The sequence below is a fragment of the Phymastichus coffea genome, unplaced genomic scaffold (genome assembly GCF_024137745.1).
Source record: "Phymastichus coffea isolate CEN01 unplaced genomic scaffold, Cenicafe_Pcof_1.1 PCOF00031, whole genome shotgun sequence".
Lineage (NCBI taxonomy): Eukaryota > Metazoa > Arthropoda > Insecta > Hymenoptera > Eulophidae > Phymastichus > Phymastichus coffea.
Genome location: NW_026706842.1, coordinates 493,414 through 510,478, shown reverse-complemented (window position 1 = coordinate 510,478; position 17,065 = coordinate 493,414). Strand labels below are relative to the sequence as shown.

The window sequence follows — 17,065 nt, the reverse complement described above, 5'->3', positions numbered from 1 at the left end:
TATCGGTAGAATCGAAATTTTTTTGAGTGAATCTGAATGAAAACTTTTGATTAGCTTCGATATCATTACTATTATCACTTTACAAATTGCTACTTAAATTAATTAACACCGACATCGGACAAGTAATGATTAATATTAGAAGAAATGAAGTTTTTGGTATTTTTTCACAAGACAATTTAACGATTCGCGCAAGTGAAAGTCCGCGGTTGCAGTTGTTTAAGAGCTCGATGTGTACATCGGTCGCGATAAAAGGTCGTCGGAACCTGCCTAACGTTGAACCATATCATTTTGTAAAGGGAGTTCCAAAGAATCATTACGTTTTCTATACTTTGAAAAATATTGGATAGATCCAAAGTTAATGATTCTACGTGTCAAAGTAGATTAGCCTTTTTTTTCCTTGAACATCTTAACGCACACAGAATCATACCTTGCTCCTGGACTATATTACGGAATAATCAGTTTTCATAATCCTTAATAAAAACTAAACCTTTCGAAAAACGGATACTGTACAACACTGCTTACTTATTTCAATAAATTCTACATTTTTCATCATTTTAATAATATACATTTAATAAATACAAATTCAAATAGTATTTATTTCTATTTGTATATAAACTTAAATTCCTCTGTGCCAGGTTAATAAAAAAGTTAGGTTTAACGTGAACTAGCCTTATAATGAACAATCGAATGAGCTTCAATATTTTATCGGAGAAAATAAATCACAATGACGAATTAATAGAATGATTTTTTAGACCAGCTGAGCGTTTGAATGCTAATTGATTCTGAAATTCTCAGTCACGGTAAATCAGTCAATCTCAATGCTATCTTATCGCTCTTGTGTTGTAATTTTTAGGCAACTGCACGAAGCAAAATCTGACCGGGATCGCCGTGCACGTTTGTATAGAACAATGAAAATAAACGCACGATTATTTGCGTAGCGACTGAGAAATTAGTTACCGCTTCCAAGCGGTCTTGCTGATGGTTGACTTTATAGCGACGAACAGACGCCATTTGTCAAACGCACACGCGCGCACCTAATGTTTAGTCGTTGCTAAGATATTGATAATCGTATATTAGCGTGACAGTCATGTGACTCTCGATGCAGTTATATGAGGTATCGTATAGCATTTAATATGCAAATAATGTAAAAATAAAACTAGTTTACGCGTTGCACGTGAAATTTATGGGCTCGGATTGCATCTACATGACAATTAAAAGAATGTAGTAACTTCATTCTTTTTTGTCGCAGTCGTTAAAGCTACTCACTCTTTCGCGAATGGCTAATCAAGTTTTTGTGTTTGACTACTTATGCAACTGTTTCAAATTGAATGCTTATATCGATGAAATTTACATGGCGCATTTTACGCAAAATCGTTGATACCTCGAACGGAAAAAAAGTCCCGAGTTGCGCACACACGTGTGCCAATCATTCATGAAAAGCACCCCATAAAGATCAGTAGGAAAAACCGCGTGAAACATCGTGACACAAATTAAAGGCGTGCTGCATATTATCGGACGCATTGAGCGTTGATGATAATGTACGCCGGCAAGTCGGTGCTTTTCAAGGCTCGTCCATCCATCTAGTTGTTCGTGATCGCCTTTTAATTCCCGTCTGGCACATACGTTATGTATATACATACGTGCGAGGCAGAACAGCGCGGATATTTACGAGGCTTGTCGACGCTCGCCGTATCGGGCTAAAACTATACTGCTACTACATCTCTCTCTCTCTCTCTCTCTCTCTCTCTCTCTCTCGGACTATAACAGACGAGGAAAGAGAAATTCGATGAAATTCAGATTTGATTTTGATGAGAACTATACGTATTGCCAATATCATCAGTTCAAATGCACTAGATCGGGGAGCGTTGACAATATTACGTAATAAAAATGCTCCGATATAATCAAAGACGCATTGAATGATTATAATTATGTGTTCAAAGAGCTCGATGGAATGGATTTTGATGCGAAGGCCAGAATTACGAGAAGCATACCCTTTTTGCATTTCACTGCCAGTAATAGCGTACCTCAGTCAATTTTTTTTCTGAAAAATGGCACCGTTGCAAACTAATCAAGTCATAATAACCGCGCGCCGCTTCACCTTGCGTTTTATCCAGATAGTGACTATAACCGTTAAGACATAGAATTTGTCTGCAAGTGATCAAGTTTCTATTGAAGTCTCGCGCAAGTCTTAAAGCTGTCACTTTATTAGGAATGACAATCAATCAATAATATATAAATAGAAAAAGCATGTTGAGTTGTGACGCAGAGCACATCCGAAGGCAAATTATTTTTTATAATCGGCCGAAAAAAAAATGTTTTATTTTCTATGCATGTAAACGAGATAATATATGAGAATTGTCATCTCTATATACGATTTTTCGATGAAAAACTGAACATAAATTTGCAGTTTTGCATACAATAATAGAGAATCAGTCTCTATGTGTTTGTGTGTATGTCGGTAAAAATTACATATACCCCATTCAAACTACTACGTCGATATCAAGTACAAAAGATATTGCAAAACCTTCTTGCGAAAGATATAGAGCTTACCACCAACTAACTAATAAAATTGCATTATCGGAGCAGGTCATATTATTTCGAGTACAATGGTCAGTTACTTGAATTACGCTGTCACTGGTACCGATGCAAGACACGTAAACTTAAAGATATTACAAAGTAGAGAATTTTTCTACAAATCTCTGTTGGCAATTGTCATCTATTGCGATTTACGAATTGATTGTGGAAGGATTGAAAAAACGAGTCTTTCGCAATGAACGCGATCTAATTGAAACATGATACTTCAGTCGACAAACGCTTCGAATCGTATGAATTGAGCGTGCTCTCTATTTGAAAGCTCTCTTGGTATGTTTCTGACGAACTATTAAAGGGAAACATTGGAAAGTAACTTGCTGAACAATTGACACAATAAGCACAGATGTAGTACAATTCTCCTCGGCTATGGTCTGTGGCAAATGCCGTGGAGCTCACGAACGACCAGGAAAGGAAGCGCAAGGAAAGATATTTACGAAGGAGACTCCTTTATCGATACGCTATTCGAAAGTCAACTTCCCTCGCGGTGAATTCTCCGTTCAACCTTGCACGAGAAGCCTTTGATCAAATACGATAGTAATTATGTAGAAAGAGCATTAAAAGATAATGGATTCTCAATCACCGATGAAATTGCAACGATAGCATGAGCGTAAGCAGCGTGCGCGTCTAAAGCGACGGATAAAAGCTTTCCGATGTTAATTTATTATATCGCACGGAGCTGCAATCACGCAGGCATAAATTCCTCGTTGAATTCGCAATTGTTCGAGGAACAGCATTGGAAATAGAGAGAGAGAGAGAGAGAGAGAGAGAGAGAGAGAGAGAGAGAGAGAGAGAGAGGAGAGAGAGAGGGAGAGAGACAACAAGGTACAGAAATGGCGCTCGCGCGATAAACAGAGCGAGCGATTTCCGTTGTTCGCCGTGACGGAGGTGCGCGCAAGAAAGGCAAAAACGATAGGAGAGCAATCGTCGTCAGCTTGGCGCCTTCTCCATGATCTACATCTCTCGGGCTTGATATGGGTTAGTTATCTCTGGCGGTCAGTGCGGTAAGTGCGTGTCTGGCGTACGCGTCGAGTGGGGCTCGCTCGCGGATCCGTGGCGATCGAAGGGGAGCGCCGAGGCTCTGTTATCGTTGTTGCTGCTGCTGTTGCTGCTGCTGTTGCCGTCGTCGTTGACGAAGACGCGCACAGGTACGGGCTGGCAGGTGGACGTACGTATGGGCAGGGTGGCGCGTTACGGACACGCGATGCCGCCGTCGCCGCTGCCGCCGCCGCCGCCGCCGCCGCTGCCGCCGCCGCCGCCGCGGCTCCAGGCTGTCGATCATTCTGCCGCGCGTAAGCACATAAAGAGCGCGTACGTACGCGGGCCCTGCATGTAACTCGCGTGGCGCTGGTAATTGCGAGTGCTCGCGCGCTTGCCACTACTCATCGAGCTAATTGAAGACTCGGGCAAATTGCGATTGGCGCCGCTGATAGAATCGGACGTACGCGGGGCCCCCGTACCGCTCTCTCTCTCTCTCTCTTTCTCTCTCTCCGCGCGGCTTGCGCCTCTCCACTTGTTGGCCGGCGCGCTCGCACCGTGTATTATTACGTGCTTGCACGGCGCGCGTTTGATGCGCGAGGCGCCGCTCTGCCACCGCAACGCACAAAGAGACGCGCCCCACCTTCGTCCGTTGCCTTGATATCGCGGCGATTAACTTTTTGCCGGCGAGCTAAGGGCCCTCGATCGTCGCTATTTCATGACTTTTTTCGCCGCTGCCAAGCAGACTCCTTTGCCGCGAGTATCGCTGAACGAATAATTGGAGTGCGCCGCCGCCGCCGCCGCCGCCGCCGCCGTCGCCGCCGCGAGACAGCCAAATCCTTGGCTTTATGACAAGCGGAAAGCCTCGCCGCTGTTTTATCCAGTCTGTGCAGTCTGTGCGCGGTTATTCTCTGCGTCCACGTTGAATCGCGCTCGCTCGTCGCTTATGGTACGCCGGCGCTAGAGATTAGCAGTGAGTAGGTCATACCAACCGTGTTCGGTGGAGCCCTTCGTTAACGTTGCCGAATAAATTGCTAATCTCGTCGGTGTCAATATGGCCAGTCTTGTGTCTTGCGAGCCTCTGTAAATTAAATCAAAGCTCCGTTAATCCCTAAGCGTTGAGCCAGTCGATGCTAAAATGTATCTCATTTTTCACGGTGATATTACGGTCCCGCTACGAGATTATAGCTCGAGCCATTGATTTTATAAAAAATTCGTATAAGTAGGTACTAGATTTTAATAAACGGATATCTACGCTGACTAACCGTTCCGATCGCGCAGCTGTAGCTCGATTCACAGAGTGCGAGTCGCGGCGATCGATTGACCAACCGCTCGGACAGTTCGTTTGGGAACACACGCGGCCGTTCGACGCATCGACAGCGCGGCGGTATACGGAAAAGTGGAAAGGCTCAAACTCACGAGACGAATTTGCCAGCCTTGAGATCGACTATGGCGTCGGCGAGCTTGACCTCGACCACGAGATCCGTAGACTTGTAGGCAGTGGGCGCGTGGAGCTCGTCGTCCCACTGGCTGGTAGGCGCGTAGATCCTCAAGTAGCCTCTGTGGCTGGCCACGCAGATGAGATCCGCGGGCAGCTGCTCCTTGCCGAACAGCTCTCGCACGAGCAGCAAGCTCTGGCCGTCGAAGCTCTCCTGGGAGTCGCCGCACTCGGTGCGCCACCATTCCTTGGTGTGGAACAGCGACATCGCGCCGGCCGGGCTCCTTTCCTCTCTCTTTCGGACAGAAGTCTGTCCGTCTCTCTCTCCCGCTCACTCTCTCAACGGAGAGCGGAGGCGAACGAGAGACCACCCTGAGCGTCGCGGGCGCGCCTACTCCCGGAGAAAATTACGAGATAAGGGCCACGCGTGCTCGCGCGGGCGGACCGACGCTGCCGTCGCGAACCGGTTGCCATGGGAGCCTCGCGCTCAAAACAATAGTTCAGGCGCAGGCCTCCCGAGGAGAGAGCGTCCCGCTCCCCTCGGCCAGCGCTTTTTTTTTCTACTCGTTTCACGACGACCATGATGAGCCGCCGCTCTCCCTCTCTCTCTCTCTCTCTCTCTCTCTCCCTCGGTGTTGTTAGCATACCGAGGGCAGCGTGCATGCGGAATTGGGATGAAATAGCCCTCAAAGCGTCATGATGTTCTTTGGGGGTCTGCTGGGTGTGTGCGCGCGCGCGCGCCCGTGTCTGTGTGTGTGCGTGTGTGTGTGCACCGCGCGGTTTGCATATTAGGGCCTCCGCGAGTGCCGAGAGCGCGCACGACTCGTAATATTATGTTGCCTGGTTTATCCGTGGCTAGCGACTGTTCCTCGTTTTAAGCTTGCCGCTGCAGCCGAATGACTATATGGTCGCGGATGTACCCGCTTCTTATGCCGTGCGACAGTCACGCGAATTATCCACTTCCAAAAGGTCCGCGACATGCCACGCGAGTATATACTATACTGCTTGTTCGTCTGTTCTTTTTGGCGTTATTGCGCGCGCGCGTACATCATTGGAGCCGCTTATGGCGGCAAATGTCTCCTTCGAAACGCCTTCTCGCGGGTGCACTTGCAATTGGCGTGAATAATGGTTTTTAAACAATAGGTCATTCGCGCGCTATTATTCATGAAGATGATGTATTTTTTTTTCTGCGTACTCGTATAGATACGATACGTCATTCACGGTTGTTTTGCCAATTATCTGTCAATAGACATATGTGCGTTATATTCAATCAGCTAGTAGTTTTTGTTATTCGATTTGTATCTATAATAACTTTCAGGCTCTAATGCACTTGAAAATTCAACAGGTTCGCTTATGTTGATTATGTTAAACGTGTTTCATAGCATAACGATCAGTTGAAAAATTGTTTAAAGCTATACAATTTTTCTACATGTGTAAGTGGATTTTACAAAAAATTCGTATAAGTATAGGCACTCGATTATTCTAGATCAGCAGGATACTTTCGAGTACAAATGGAAATCTCTGATTAATTGTATTCTGATCGCAGTAGTGTGATTCGCAAATACAGCTCGTTTTGCAGAGTGCAGGTCGCGGCGATCGATTAAATAACCGCGCGGACGGTTTGTTTAGGAGCAGCTGTCAAGCGTGGCCAGGTGTAAACGCAGCTGTTCTAGGAAATCGATAGAGTTGCCGGCATCACCGGTGTGTCGGTGAAAAGAAAAGCGGAAAAGGAGAAACTTGCGAGACGAATTGAGACCGACTACGGCGTCGGAAACTTGACCTCGACGACGAAATCCGTATACTCGCACTTTGATCAGATCCACAGGTAGCTGTTCCTTTCCTCGCTTTCGTACCAGCGGCGAGCTCTAGTCGCCAAAGCTCTCCTGGGAGTCGCGGAACAGCGACAACGCGAAAGTCGGGGTCCTTTCCTCTCTCTCTCCCTCTCTCTCTCTCTGTCTTTCTCTGTGTCTCTCTTTGTCTCTCTCTCTCTCTCTCTCTCTCTCTCTCTCTCTGTCTCTCTCCAAACTAGGTGCCATCGCGTTTTTACAGTTCGTTTTGTGTAGTATATCATTATCTAGTTTTTACCAAATGTACCTTCTTAGCCATATTATATTTAAATTATTAAAAATAAAACTTTTATTATAATTACCAAAGAAAAGAAATCTTACTCAATTTTCTCTATTCATGAAAATAGCGTGTTTATTATATATCTAGTCATTTTTGCGGAGTATACTCACCTTAAGCTTTAAATCATATTCTTATATACGTTGTCCTCTATATTTATATCTGATATTTGTCTTTATTTTTATTTTTATCCTTATAGTGTTTCTATCTTTTATTTTATTCCATTTTATTTTATTTTCATACATACATACATATTATATATATATCCTGAATCATCATAGCATTACTGTCCTTTGTAAACTCACTACTCATCGTCAAATAAATCACGAATCATTTAAATTTAGTTCCCTTATCCAGTTAAGTGTGCTTATATTTATTCTTATATTTCTTCTTATGTAATTATATAAGATTTTGTGATGTTAGATTTGTACATTTCTAAACTGACGGACGGTGTTCTACCTCATTGGCGCAATAAATGAACTAATCTAATCTAATCTCTGTCTCTCTCTCTCTCTCTCTCTCTCTCTCTCTCTCTCTCTCTATCCGTCTCTCTCTCTCTCTCTCTCTCTCTCACTTTTTCTCGGCATAGCGTGGCGATGAATAAGGGACCACCCTGAATGTATGAAATTTGTATGCATTTCAAAAGTTCGGTAGCAGCTTCAAATCATTCGACCTTTAGATTTTGGCTATCAAACGTACAAAGGAAATGTCTGGTTTACGTTAGACGCATCTGCCTTATTCTTTCCCGGCAGCTGCAGCCGAAGGTATAAATGCCTAGGGTGCGACTCCGATCTGCTCAGTTGCATCGGAGCAGTCGCAACAATGATTTTTCCTCGCCTACATTTTCATTCGAAATAACAAACCTCGTATCGAAATTTTCTACAAATTAACGCTCATAAATTATAGTAAGTACAGTCAGAAATTTGAATTCTTCTTCTGTTTTCATTTTATAATATTTATCGAATATACGTGGTACATTAAAGTTTTCAAAGCCAAACCACGGTATCATTTTGCTTTGAAGTTAAGCATATATTATTTAGTGCTTGACTAGAATCAGTTCAATCGTCGTACACATTTATTTATAAAATTATTATCATTGATATTTTACTATAATATTTACTTATTTTAATAAAAATACACTATATTTTGACATTTTCCATTTTTATGAAATATATATTGACCGGGTTTGTTTTGAAAGTTTACATATTCAATATTTTCTTCTTTTCTATTAAATACTATTTTGTGTATCCAATTAAAAAAGCTTTATGTTAAATAAGTAAAATTTAAAAATTAATGCAGAATCAAGTCATGTAGAATCGGTATCTGTACGAAATAAACCCGGCCTATATATTAAAGAATTTCTATTTAAATAAAAACAAAAACTCATGGCGTATGAATTGATACCAAATAAACCATTTATCAAATCACAGCAATATTTTAGCCCTAAAAAAACTTTTAACAAACTGAGTAGCACAAATACTTTATTGATAGTCTTTAAAAAACTCTCGGCTTTTTAAAATAAAAAAATTATAATAATTACTTTATTACAATTTCCTACGACATTAAAATATCTCATTTTTATACTAATCTGATTGAAATATTTTATTGAAATAGTTTCGAAATTTTTGAAAGCAATGAAATCAATGAAAAAAATGGATGCTATACGTTATTTCAGATGCTTTGTATAAATTGTCACATTATAAGTGTTCTCTATAGCAAATTTGATAAGCAGATTTATTAACAATATGCTACGTTATTATTTTGATACAGATAGAATGTATTATAAATATATTTTTAGTAATGACTAAAAGACAAGTAATTTGTTTTAATCATAAAAAAGTTTTAAATACTATTATACTATTAATTATTTTTTTAGAAACCAAATTGTTTGCTTGATATTAAGTTGCAATGGTATATAAATTTTGTAAGTCTTTTATAAATGAATTTTTTTTAATCTTAGCAGCATTGGAGATCATAGATATTAGTCTATTGTTTGTTGGTAGGTATTTTACCCAAAAAATTAATATTTAAAAAAACTGATTGCGGCAATCGATTCTACGAGAAAAAATATGAGAAAAATGTATATAACGTTTTCTGGTCTGACTTCGAATTGTTAGTGTAAAACAATTATACTGAATTTTTAACACTAAGAATATTCATTCAGTTTCTTTTACGTGTTCATCTTGGTGTTTTTTACACAGGGCTATAGTACGTATTTGGCAATAAAATTTAGTTCTTGTCACACACAATGCTGATGAACATTTCTTGTGTGAACCTTGTGTTAGTTTGCGTTCATTGGATAATCGATCACTGGGCTTTTTTTGCATGTTAGAACGTTTACTCGTAAACTTCTGAAGATGGTATTCGTAAACCTCTTCTATAATTTACTTAAAACATTATAAACAAATGGCAAAAGAAAAAATACAGGTACATTTTTTCACTTATGCTATGAATGGCATAGTTAGTTTGATGCTACAGGTCATCGATTTTGCATGGGATTTGGCGTATACAGGTGAGCCTGTCTGATTTGTTTAATTGTTTATTGCCATTTTACACTAACAATTTGAAGTCTGACCAGAAAACGTAATATACCTTTTTCCCATATTTTTTCCAATCAGTTTTTAAAAATTTTATCTTTTCAGTAATTTGTTTAACTAATTTTTTATAGATAATTGCAAATGGCAAAAGAAAAAACACGGGTACCTTTTTTTTTCACTTATGCTTTGAATGGTATAGTTAGTTTAGCGCGATTTCGTACTGTTTTGGCATGGGCCTTAATGAGTTAATAAAGCATTCATGTTGCTATTCACTTTGTTAAAGGTTTTTTTAGGAATTGTACTCATTTTAACATACTACAATAATAATAAAATACCGATAAAAATTATCTATTAGTCACCGTATGTAAAATTACCAAATATAATAGTTATAAATGACAGTAATTTTTTTATTTTATAATTCCTATATTTCGTGTAAATAATAATTTTCCTTTATATATCATGTAACGAGGTCCGCTTGTTACATGAAGTCGAATCGCGCGCGGGTTATGAAAAGTCGTCTGCGCTTTTTTTCATTGGTCAATACTTTGGATAGAAAGGAATAACATAGGAATCTGGCTCTTTCTTTGATTAACGGCGATTTTGATTCTGCAAAAAAGACATTTGTAGGTGTGGTTTTTCGATAGCCCAGGGCCAAGCGAATATCAGCATATTGAATCTTTTCAAGTTTACTACTCAGTTCTTCTCTGATCGGAAAATATATAAAACTATCATAATCAATAATTGAGCGAACTAAACTTTTGTATAAGGTGAGCAGAATAGAAGGATGAGAGTCCCACTAGATGCCTTGTAGGTACTTGAGAATATTCAATGGTCTATAACACTTGTTTTTAACAACACCTATTTGTGGTTTGCAAGATAAATTATAGTCAAACGTTAATTACTCCTAAGAATTTAGCAGAGTCGCTTGATTTAATAATGCATTCGTTATTTATTTTGAAATGGTTTTGCCAGGAAGGATACCATTCTTATTGAAATTTATAAAGATTGTTTTGTGGGGAGCGAGCTCAAGGCCCATTAAAGAAAGTTTATCGTTGATGGATTTGATACTTTTGAGAAGAGAGTTCAAATTTCTAGAGCATAGAGCAATATCATCAGCAAACTGGAAGATATTGACAGTCCGCGGGATTTCGGTAATTATTCCCGATACATATATTAAGTAAAGCAAAGGGCTCAAAACTCCACCTTGAGGAACTCCTTTATACGAATATAATATAAGTTTTTCAAATTTTTAGATTCATTAGGTTATCCGAGCACGACTGACCTTTAATGAATTAGGAACGATACCTTCTCGTTCTATCCACCAGTGCATTTTGTTTTTGATTATTCATTCGAAAAGCTTGTAGAATGAGTAAGTGAGAGAGATGGGTCAAAAGTTCATCAGGCTTATAAACTAGGTGAACATACGATTTTTTCCAATCATCAGGAAATTTACTTGTTCGGAACATCTCGTTGTAAATATCAACAAGAATGAGTTTGTACGTTATCGGGAGATTTTTTATAGTGAAGTAGTCGATCCCATCTAAACCAGGGGAAGATTTGGGCTTGCGCTAGTCTAATGCCAGATTAAATCTGGGTCGGTTGAAACCCATGGAGGGCAAATTTTATTGATAGTTTTAATTTTGTTTTCGATTTGAAGATTTTTAGGCTGGTGGGATGGAGTAACTTTGACCATTTATTTTTTTTTAATTTCGGAGGTATTCCAGACATATTTTCATTCGCTATGACAATCAAGGCTCTCCGCAAAGCGCATAAAACTATTTCTTTTCTTAGTTTTGAATGTTCTGTGCACAAACGCTCTTAGTCTTTTGAATTCAATAAAGTCGTTTGGTTCTTTAGATCGCTCCCATCTACGAAAGGCTTTATTGTGCAAGTCCTTAATTTCTTGGCATTCGGTGTCCCACCAAGGAACAGGATTGCGATGAATTTCGATTTTCACAATTTTTTTCTTAGGAGTATTATTCTTTATCGTGTCAGAAATAATTTTAACAAATTTATCATATTTTTTTCTGGCGGTAAGAACATCATAGTCTGAGGAAAAAAATTGAGAATATGCATAATTCAGATCTTCATTAACTTTTTGCCAATTAGTAAGCGTTGATGAAATTTTTAAGGATTCTTGAAAGTTATACGCTTTTTGAGTGTTAATTTTTACATATTCTGGGTAATGATCGGAACCGCCGGTGAGACAGTGAGGCTGTGTTTTAACTTTGTCTTTTAATTTTTTGCTCGTGATAACTAAGTCAATCTTGGACTCAGATGTACTGTCAATGTGTGTGATCATGTCATTGTTGTGTATGAAAAATTTAGATTTTTTAATACAGTCGGCTTTAGCTTCAGGGTTATTATGAGCGTCTTTGTCTGGAGAGTCTACAGTCTCATTACCATCAATACCGCTATGGGAGGGAACCCCTTAGAATTTAATTGAGAATTTGTCACCATATTCTTTTAAGTATTTGAAGTATTTGTTTTTTATTTGTAGAATAAGCGCGTTAATATTGATGTTCATTTCTTGTTTATTCAGGCTCTATAAGTATGCAAAAGTTTAGATTCTTATTATTTAAAGTGATGTCCATGGCGTCATTGATGGCAATAAATTCAGCAGTAAATATGGACGTCAAACCATGTAGTTTTCTGACCACACTATAATTCAGCGTAGGGCAGTGGCAATCAGAGCTCGTATGGTTTTTTATACGGGCTTTGCTATCATCGGTATAAATTTTCACAGTGCAGAGGGCATCTAAGTGTTTATACAGCTTAGAGTTTGAGTTTGCGTCTCGTTTGAGTGACATTCCTAGTTCAATATTGAAAGGAATCGCTGTGTACAGAGTTTCATAATCGTACTTATACATTTGATACATATCATCTTTAATGAGAGATAAGTGTGATCTACACACTTCGATAATGCATTCATCGAATAGTTTTTTCCTTTTGTTCTTGGATTTTTTCAAGACGTTGGCAAAGTACCTTTTAACATTTATGCAAACTAGTAAACCTTTATTAGTCAAAATTTTCGATAGAAATGAGTAACACAAAAATCTGGCTCTCTCTCTTTGATTCACGGAAGTTTTGACTGCTAGAAAGACATTATATAGCCGGGGTAGTTTTGCGATATCCCATGGCGGCTCGTATAGCAGCGTATTGAATCTTTTCCAGCTCATTACTCAAGTCTTCTCTTGTGGGAAAGAAAACATAACTGTTATAGTCGATTATGAAGCGAACAAAACTTTTATAGAAGATCAGTAGGATCTTTGGATGGGCGCCCCACCAAATCCCTTACAGGTACTTTAGAATATTCAGGGCTCTGTGGCATCTGTCGTGGAGATGATTAATTTGTTGTTGGAAGGACGACAAATTTATAATCAAAAATGATTATAAATTATAATTAAAATTGATTATAATCAAAAGTGATTATAATCAAAAATTTGACAATAATTCTTAAAAATTTGACAGACTCACTCGATTTGATAATAATGTTATCGTTCATTGTGAGTTCCGATTTTCCAGGGAGAATACCATTTTTGTTGAAATCCATGTAAATAGTTTTGTGAGGGGCGAGATCGAGTCCAAGAAGAGATAAGTCATCTCCAATAGCTATGATTATCTTGAGAAGGGAGTTTTTTTTGTAGAACAGAGTGCAATATCATACGCGAATTGATAGATAGAGACCGGTCTGGGAATACCCGAGACAATGCTCGAAACATAGATTAAGTAAAGGAGGGGGCTTACGACTCCTCCTTGAGAAACTCCTTTATGAATATGCCTACATTCGTTATGGATACTCGAATAAATATGTCTCTCGTAGGTGAGAACTTTGACGAACTTTATGATTTTGTAAGGACAATCTATCTCTGCTAGTTTTTTTATTAATAGATTGCTGTTTACGTTATATAAATATGATGATATTTCTAGATATTAGTAGGGCAGTATTATATTGACTTTTGTTTGAAGCTTTCCTGGATATTTTTAGTAAGATTCATTAAGTTGTCTGAGCAGTACTGACTTTTCCTAAAACCGCTTTGAGAATTTGGTACAATTTTCTCACGTTCGAGCAATCAATGCATTTTATTTTTCATGATTGTTTCAAATAGTTTGCAGAAAGAAGAAGTGAGAGAGATGGGGCAAAAGTTAACTCCGTCTGATTTACTGATTAAATAAACGTAGGATTTTTTCAAGTCGCCCGGGAATTCCCTTGAATGATACATCTCATTAAAGATGCCGACAAGAAGGAGTTGATATTTAATCGGAAGTTTTTGAATTGAGAAGTAATCAATACCATCATGACCGGGGGTTAAGTTAAGTTTGTATGTATATACAGCTAGGTTAAACTCCGCGAAGGTGAATTTACTTTCCAAAAATTCATTTTCTTGGCACCCAGGTATGTAAACACGATTGGTAGGAATTCAGGGAAGGCATACTCTATCGATTGCTTCAATTCTGCTTTCCATTTGGAGATTTTCCGATAGGTGATATGGGGTAACTTTTACCTATTTATTTTTAAGAATTTTTAAGTATTCCATACATTTTATGTCTGGAGGCTTTCAGTGAAGCGTAAAAAGCTTTCTCTTTTTTTTTTTGTTTTTGAAAGTTCTGTGCGCATAGCTTTAAGTATTTTAAATTTGATGAAATATTTTTCGTCTTTGTTTCTTTTCCATGTTTCAAAAACTTTATTTCTTAGTTATTTTATTTATTGGCACTCCTCATTCCACCAAGGGACAGGATTTCGATGCATTTTGTTATTAACTACTTTTTTCAAGGGGATATTATTTTTGATAGCGTCAGAGATAATTTTAACATACATGTCATACTTTTTGTCGGGAGGGAATCGCAATAGACCGATGAAAGGAAGCGATAATAAGCTTTATCGAGTTCTTTACTAACTTTTTGCCAATCAGTGCGGGTATACATCTAATTTTGAGTGATTTTTGAAGATAATAAGATTTTTATGTAGCTATTTGAATGTATATAGGATAGTGATCGGTGCCCCCGGTGTCACAGTGAGCCTGAGTTTTATCTCGGTCTTTCAGATCATCGCTCGTTATTACTACGTCAAGGTTTAATTCCGAGGCTTTGTCTATGTGAGTTATCTGTCGGTATTATGAATAAAAAATTTTGCCTTTTTGACACATTCCAATAGGTACTTACCGTTGAGATCAGTTTTTCTACGATTCTATAATTCATCTTGCCAGGGGTGATCCTGGCTTTCAGGGTTTTACTGTCCGTATAATCATAGGCAGCTCGAAGCATGTGAATGAGACCTTGTAGGTTTGTTGTGAACTTGGCGGTAATGCTGGCGGCAATCGTGGTTGCCGGACGTTTCAAGAAGGAAGAATGAGAGCTGATCAAATGTGAGGGGATAGTCTGCCGCTTTTTCGCTAAGAAACAGTTTAGCTGCACTAAGTTGGGTATCAATTTCAGTGTGAGTAATGTTTTGCTTGTTTTGGTTCTTTAGGAGTTTTTCAGTCGGATAAAAAACAATGGCAGCATTTTTGCTTCATTCGTGTTTAGTCAGTAGGTCATTGTGATCGGAGCCGATAGACAGGCTGAGAGCGCGCTTGATTCCCCCACCAAGAGTCCCGACATGGCCTAGGAGAGAGCTTAAAGATGTCATGATAAGAGCTTCAGTAATTTCAAATGGTAGAGTAGACTTGGGGTTGACATCTTCAAGAGGAGTGGAATTTTCGATACTGGATGAAGAAGGGAGAGAAGGAAAAGATCCATTTTCACAGAGTTTCCTCGGTTATTATTGGTGTAAAAGTACCAGTCGTTGCGACGGCCGACTGGCAATGCCTGGCAAGATGGCCCTCCTCCTTGTAGATAATGCATGTGAGCTTTTCACTAGATAGGTAAAACCAATAAATTGTATTCTCAAAATTGATTTGCATACTCTCTGGCAGTCAACGTATATCTTCCGGCTTGATGTACATTTACCTCCCAAAACTCATAATATGTGCAATTCAGTTTCATTCATTTCTGCTCTTAGAAAAGTTATTTCCGATGTAGGTGTGATGTCGAATTCAAGCAATTTCTTTTTAATTACTAAGTATGGTATAATGGGGTACACATTAGAAAGAATAATTCGCTTGGCTTTAAATACTAAGAGTTTAAGAGAAAGTGAGTGAGAGCCAATGTTTACGTCAATCTTGTCGGCTAGTTCTTGCGTGCTGAGGTATAAATAAACTCTACCTTGACAAATTCTTGAGGCAAATGATATTCTGAGGGCCGATGAGTTTTCCCACTGCTAAAACGTAGTCTTTGATATGCAAGCTTTCAACTGCATCAGTGACGATAGCTTGGTCTTCTTTGGGAATTGCACTACATGAGAGTATAGTACTTTAGTAGTTTTTCTTTGTTAGAGATTATTGCGTGGGCTTGAGTTTGCGATGAAAGACCACCCCTGTTGCCCGAAAGGGTCATCGTCAGTGTGTCAATGATGAAAAGAGTGCCACTGCACTTTTCCACTGATCACAAGCACTATGTTCACTTCACACTGTTATATAGCTGAAAAGTTAAGCATATGACACTCGTATGCAAACACTTGACGATACACGTTATACCTCTGTGACAGTCCGATCAAGACTTATGTTATTAATTTCTTAAAGCATTTTCATATTTATTCCATTTATAAACTGAAAAAATTCTAATAATTTGAATAATTTGAATATATTCGCGCAAAGAACAATGGCAGTTCATTTTTGTAAAAATATCCATTGAGAATATTTTATGATCTGTTATTTAGAAAAGAATATTGCAAGCTATTTATTCCATATTTGATGCAAATTTCCGGTTTTTTTTATTAATTTCAGTTGACAATTATCGAACTAAAATAAATAATCGTATCAACATACAGTTATCACAAAAAACCTTCATTAGTCGAACCATCATAATTAATTATTATATAATAACAACAAAAAAAATAATATTGAAAAAAAGTAAAGATTTAATGAATATCATCGTAAGAATACTGTACAGCATTGAGTATATTGACTTTCTTTGTTTTGAGAAGCACTGCGGCAATCTGTAAATAGTGTAATTACCGATCACAAAATATTTTTACGTTGTCGACTTCTTACATTTGTAAGAATAGTTTTCACTTTAATCACGTTTATTGAAATTGATGAAATATCACCTCATAATTTGTGAAAATTATTCTTGAATTATAATTGCGTTTAAAAACAGTATGAGTGTCGATTTTTAAATATGACCTTTTAATAATTTAAAATAAAATAATGAAATAGGAAACTAACTTAATAATTAATTTGATACTTCTATTTTAATAATGAAATTTATTGCAGGTAAAGGAAAATTCCAAATTTCAACTAACAGCTACAAATGCAGACTGCCATCACAGAATAACAAATCAGCTCAACTTAAAACTTTA

The 17,065-nt window shown here is 38.3% G+C and overlaps 1 protein-coding gene across 2 annotated transcripts in view; it reads right to left on the bottom strand.

The window, feature by feature from the left end:
• Positions 1–5,423, bottom strand: part of LOC131663197 (protein PTHB1-like) — a 63,929-nt gene extending 58,506 nt beyond the window's left edge. Inside the window, exons 1-2 of one of the 2 annotated variants that reach the window (XM_058933412.1) lie at positions 4,987–5,423; positions 4,560–4,648 (exon numbers count right to left, since the gene is read on the bottom strand). In XM_058933412.1, the coding sequence (XP_058789395.1) occupies positions 4,560–4,648; positions 4,987–5,273 (376 nt within the window). In that variant the 5' untranslated portion in view covers positions 5,274–5,423. The remainder of the gene's footprint in view (positions 1–4,559; positions 4,649–4,986) is intronic. The other variant, XM_058933411.1, reaches the window with a different exon arrangement.
• Between the last annotated feature and the right edge of the window lie 11,642 nt (positions 5,424–17,065).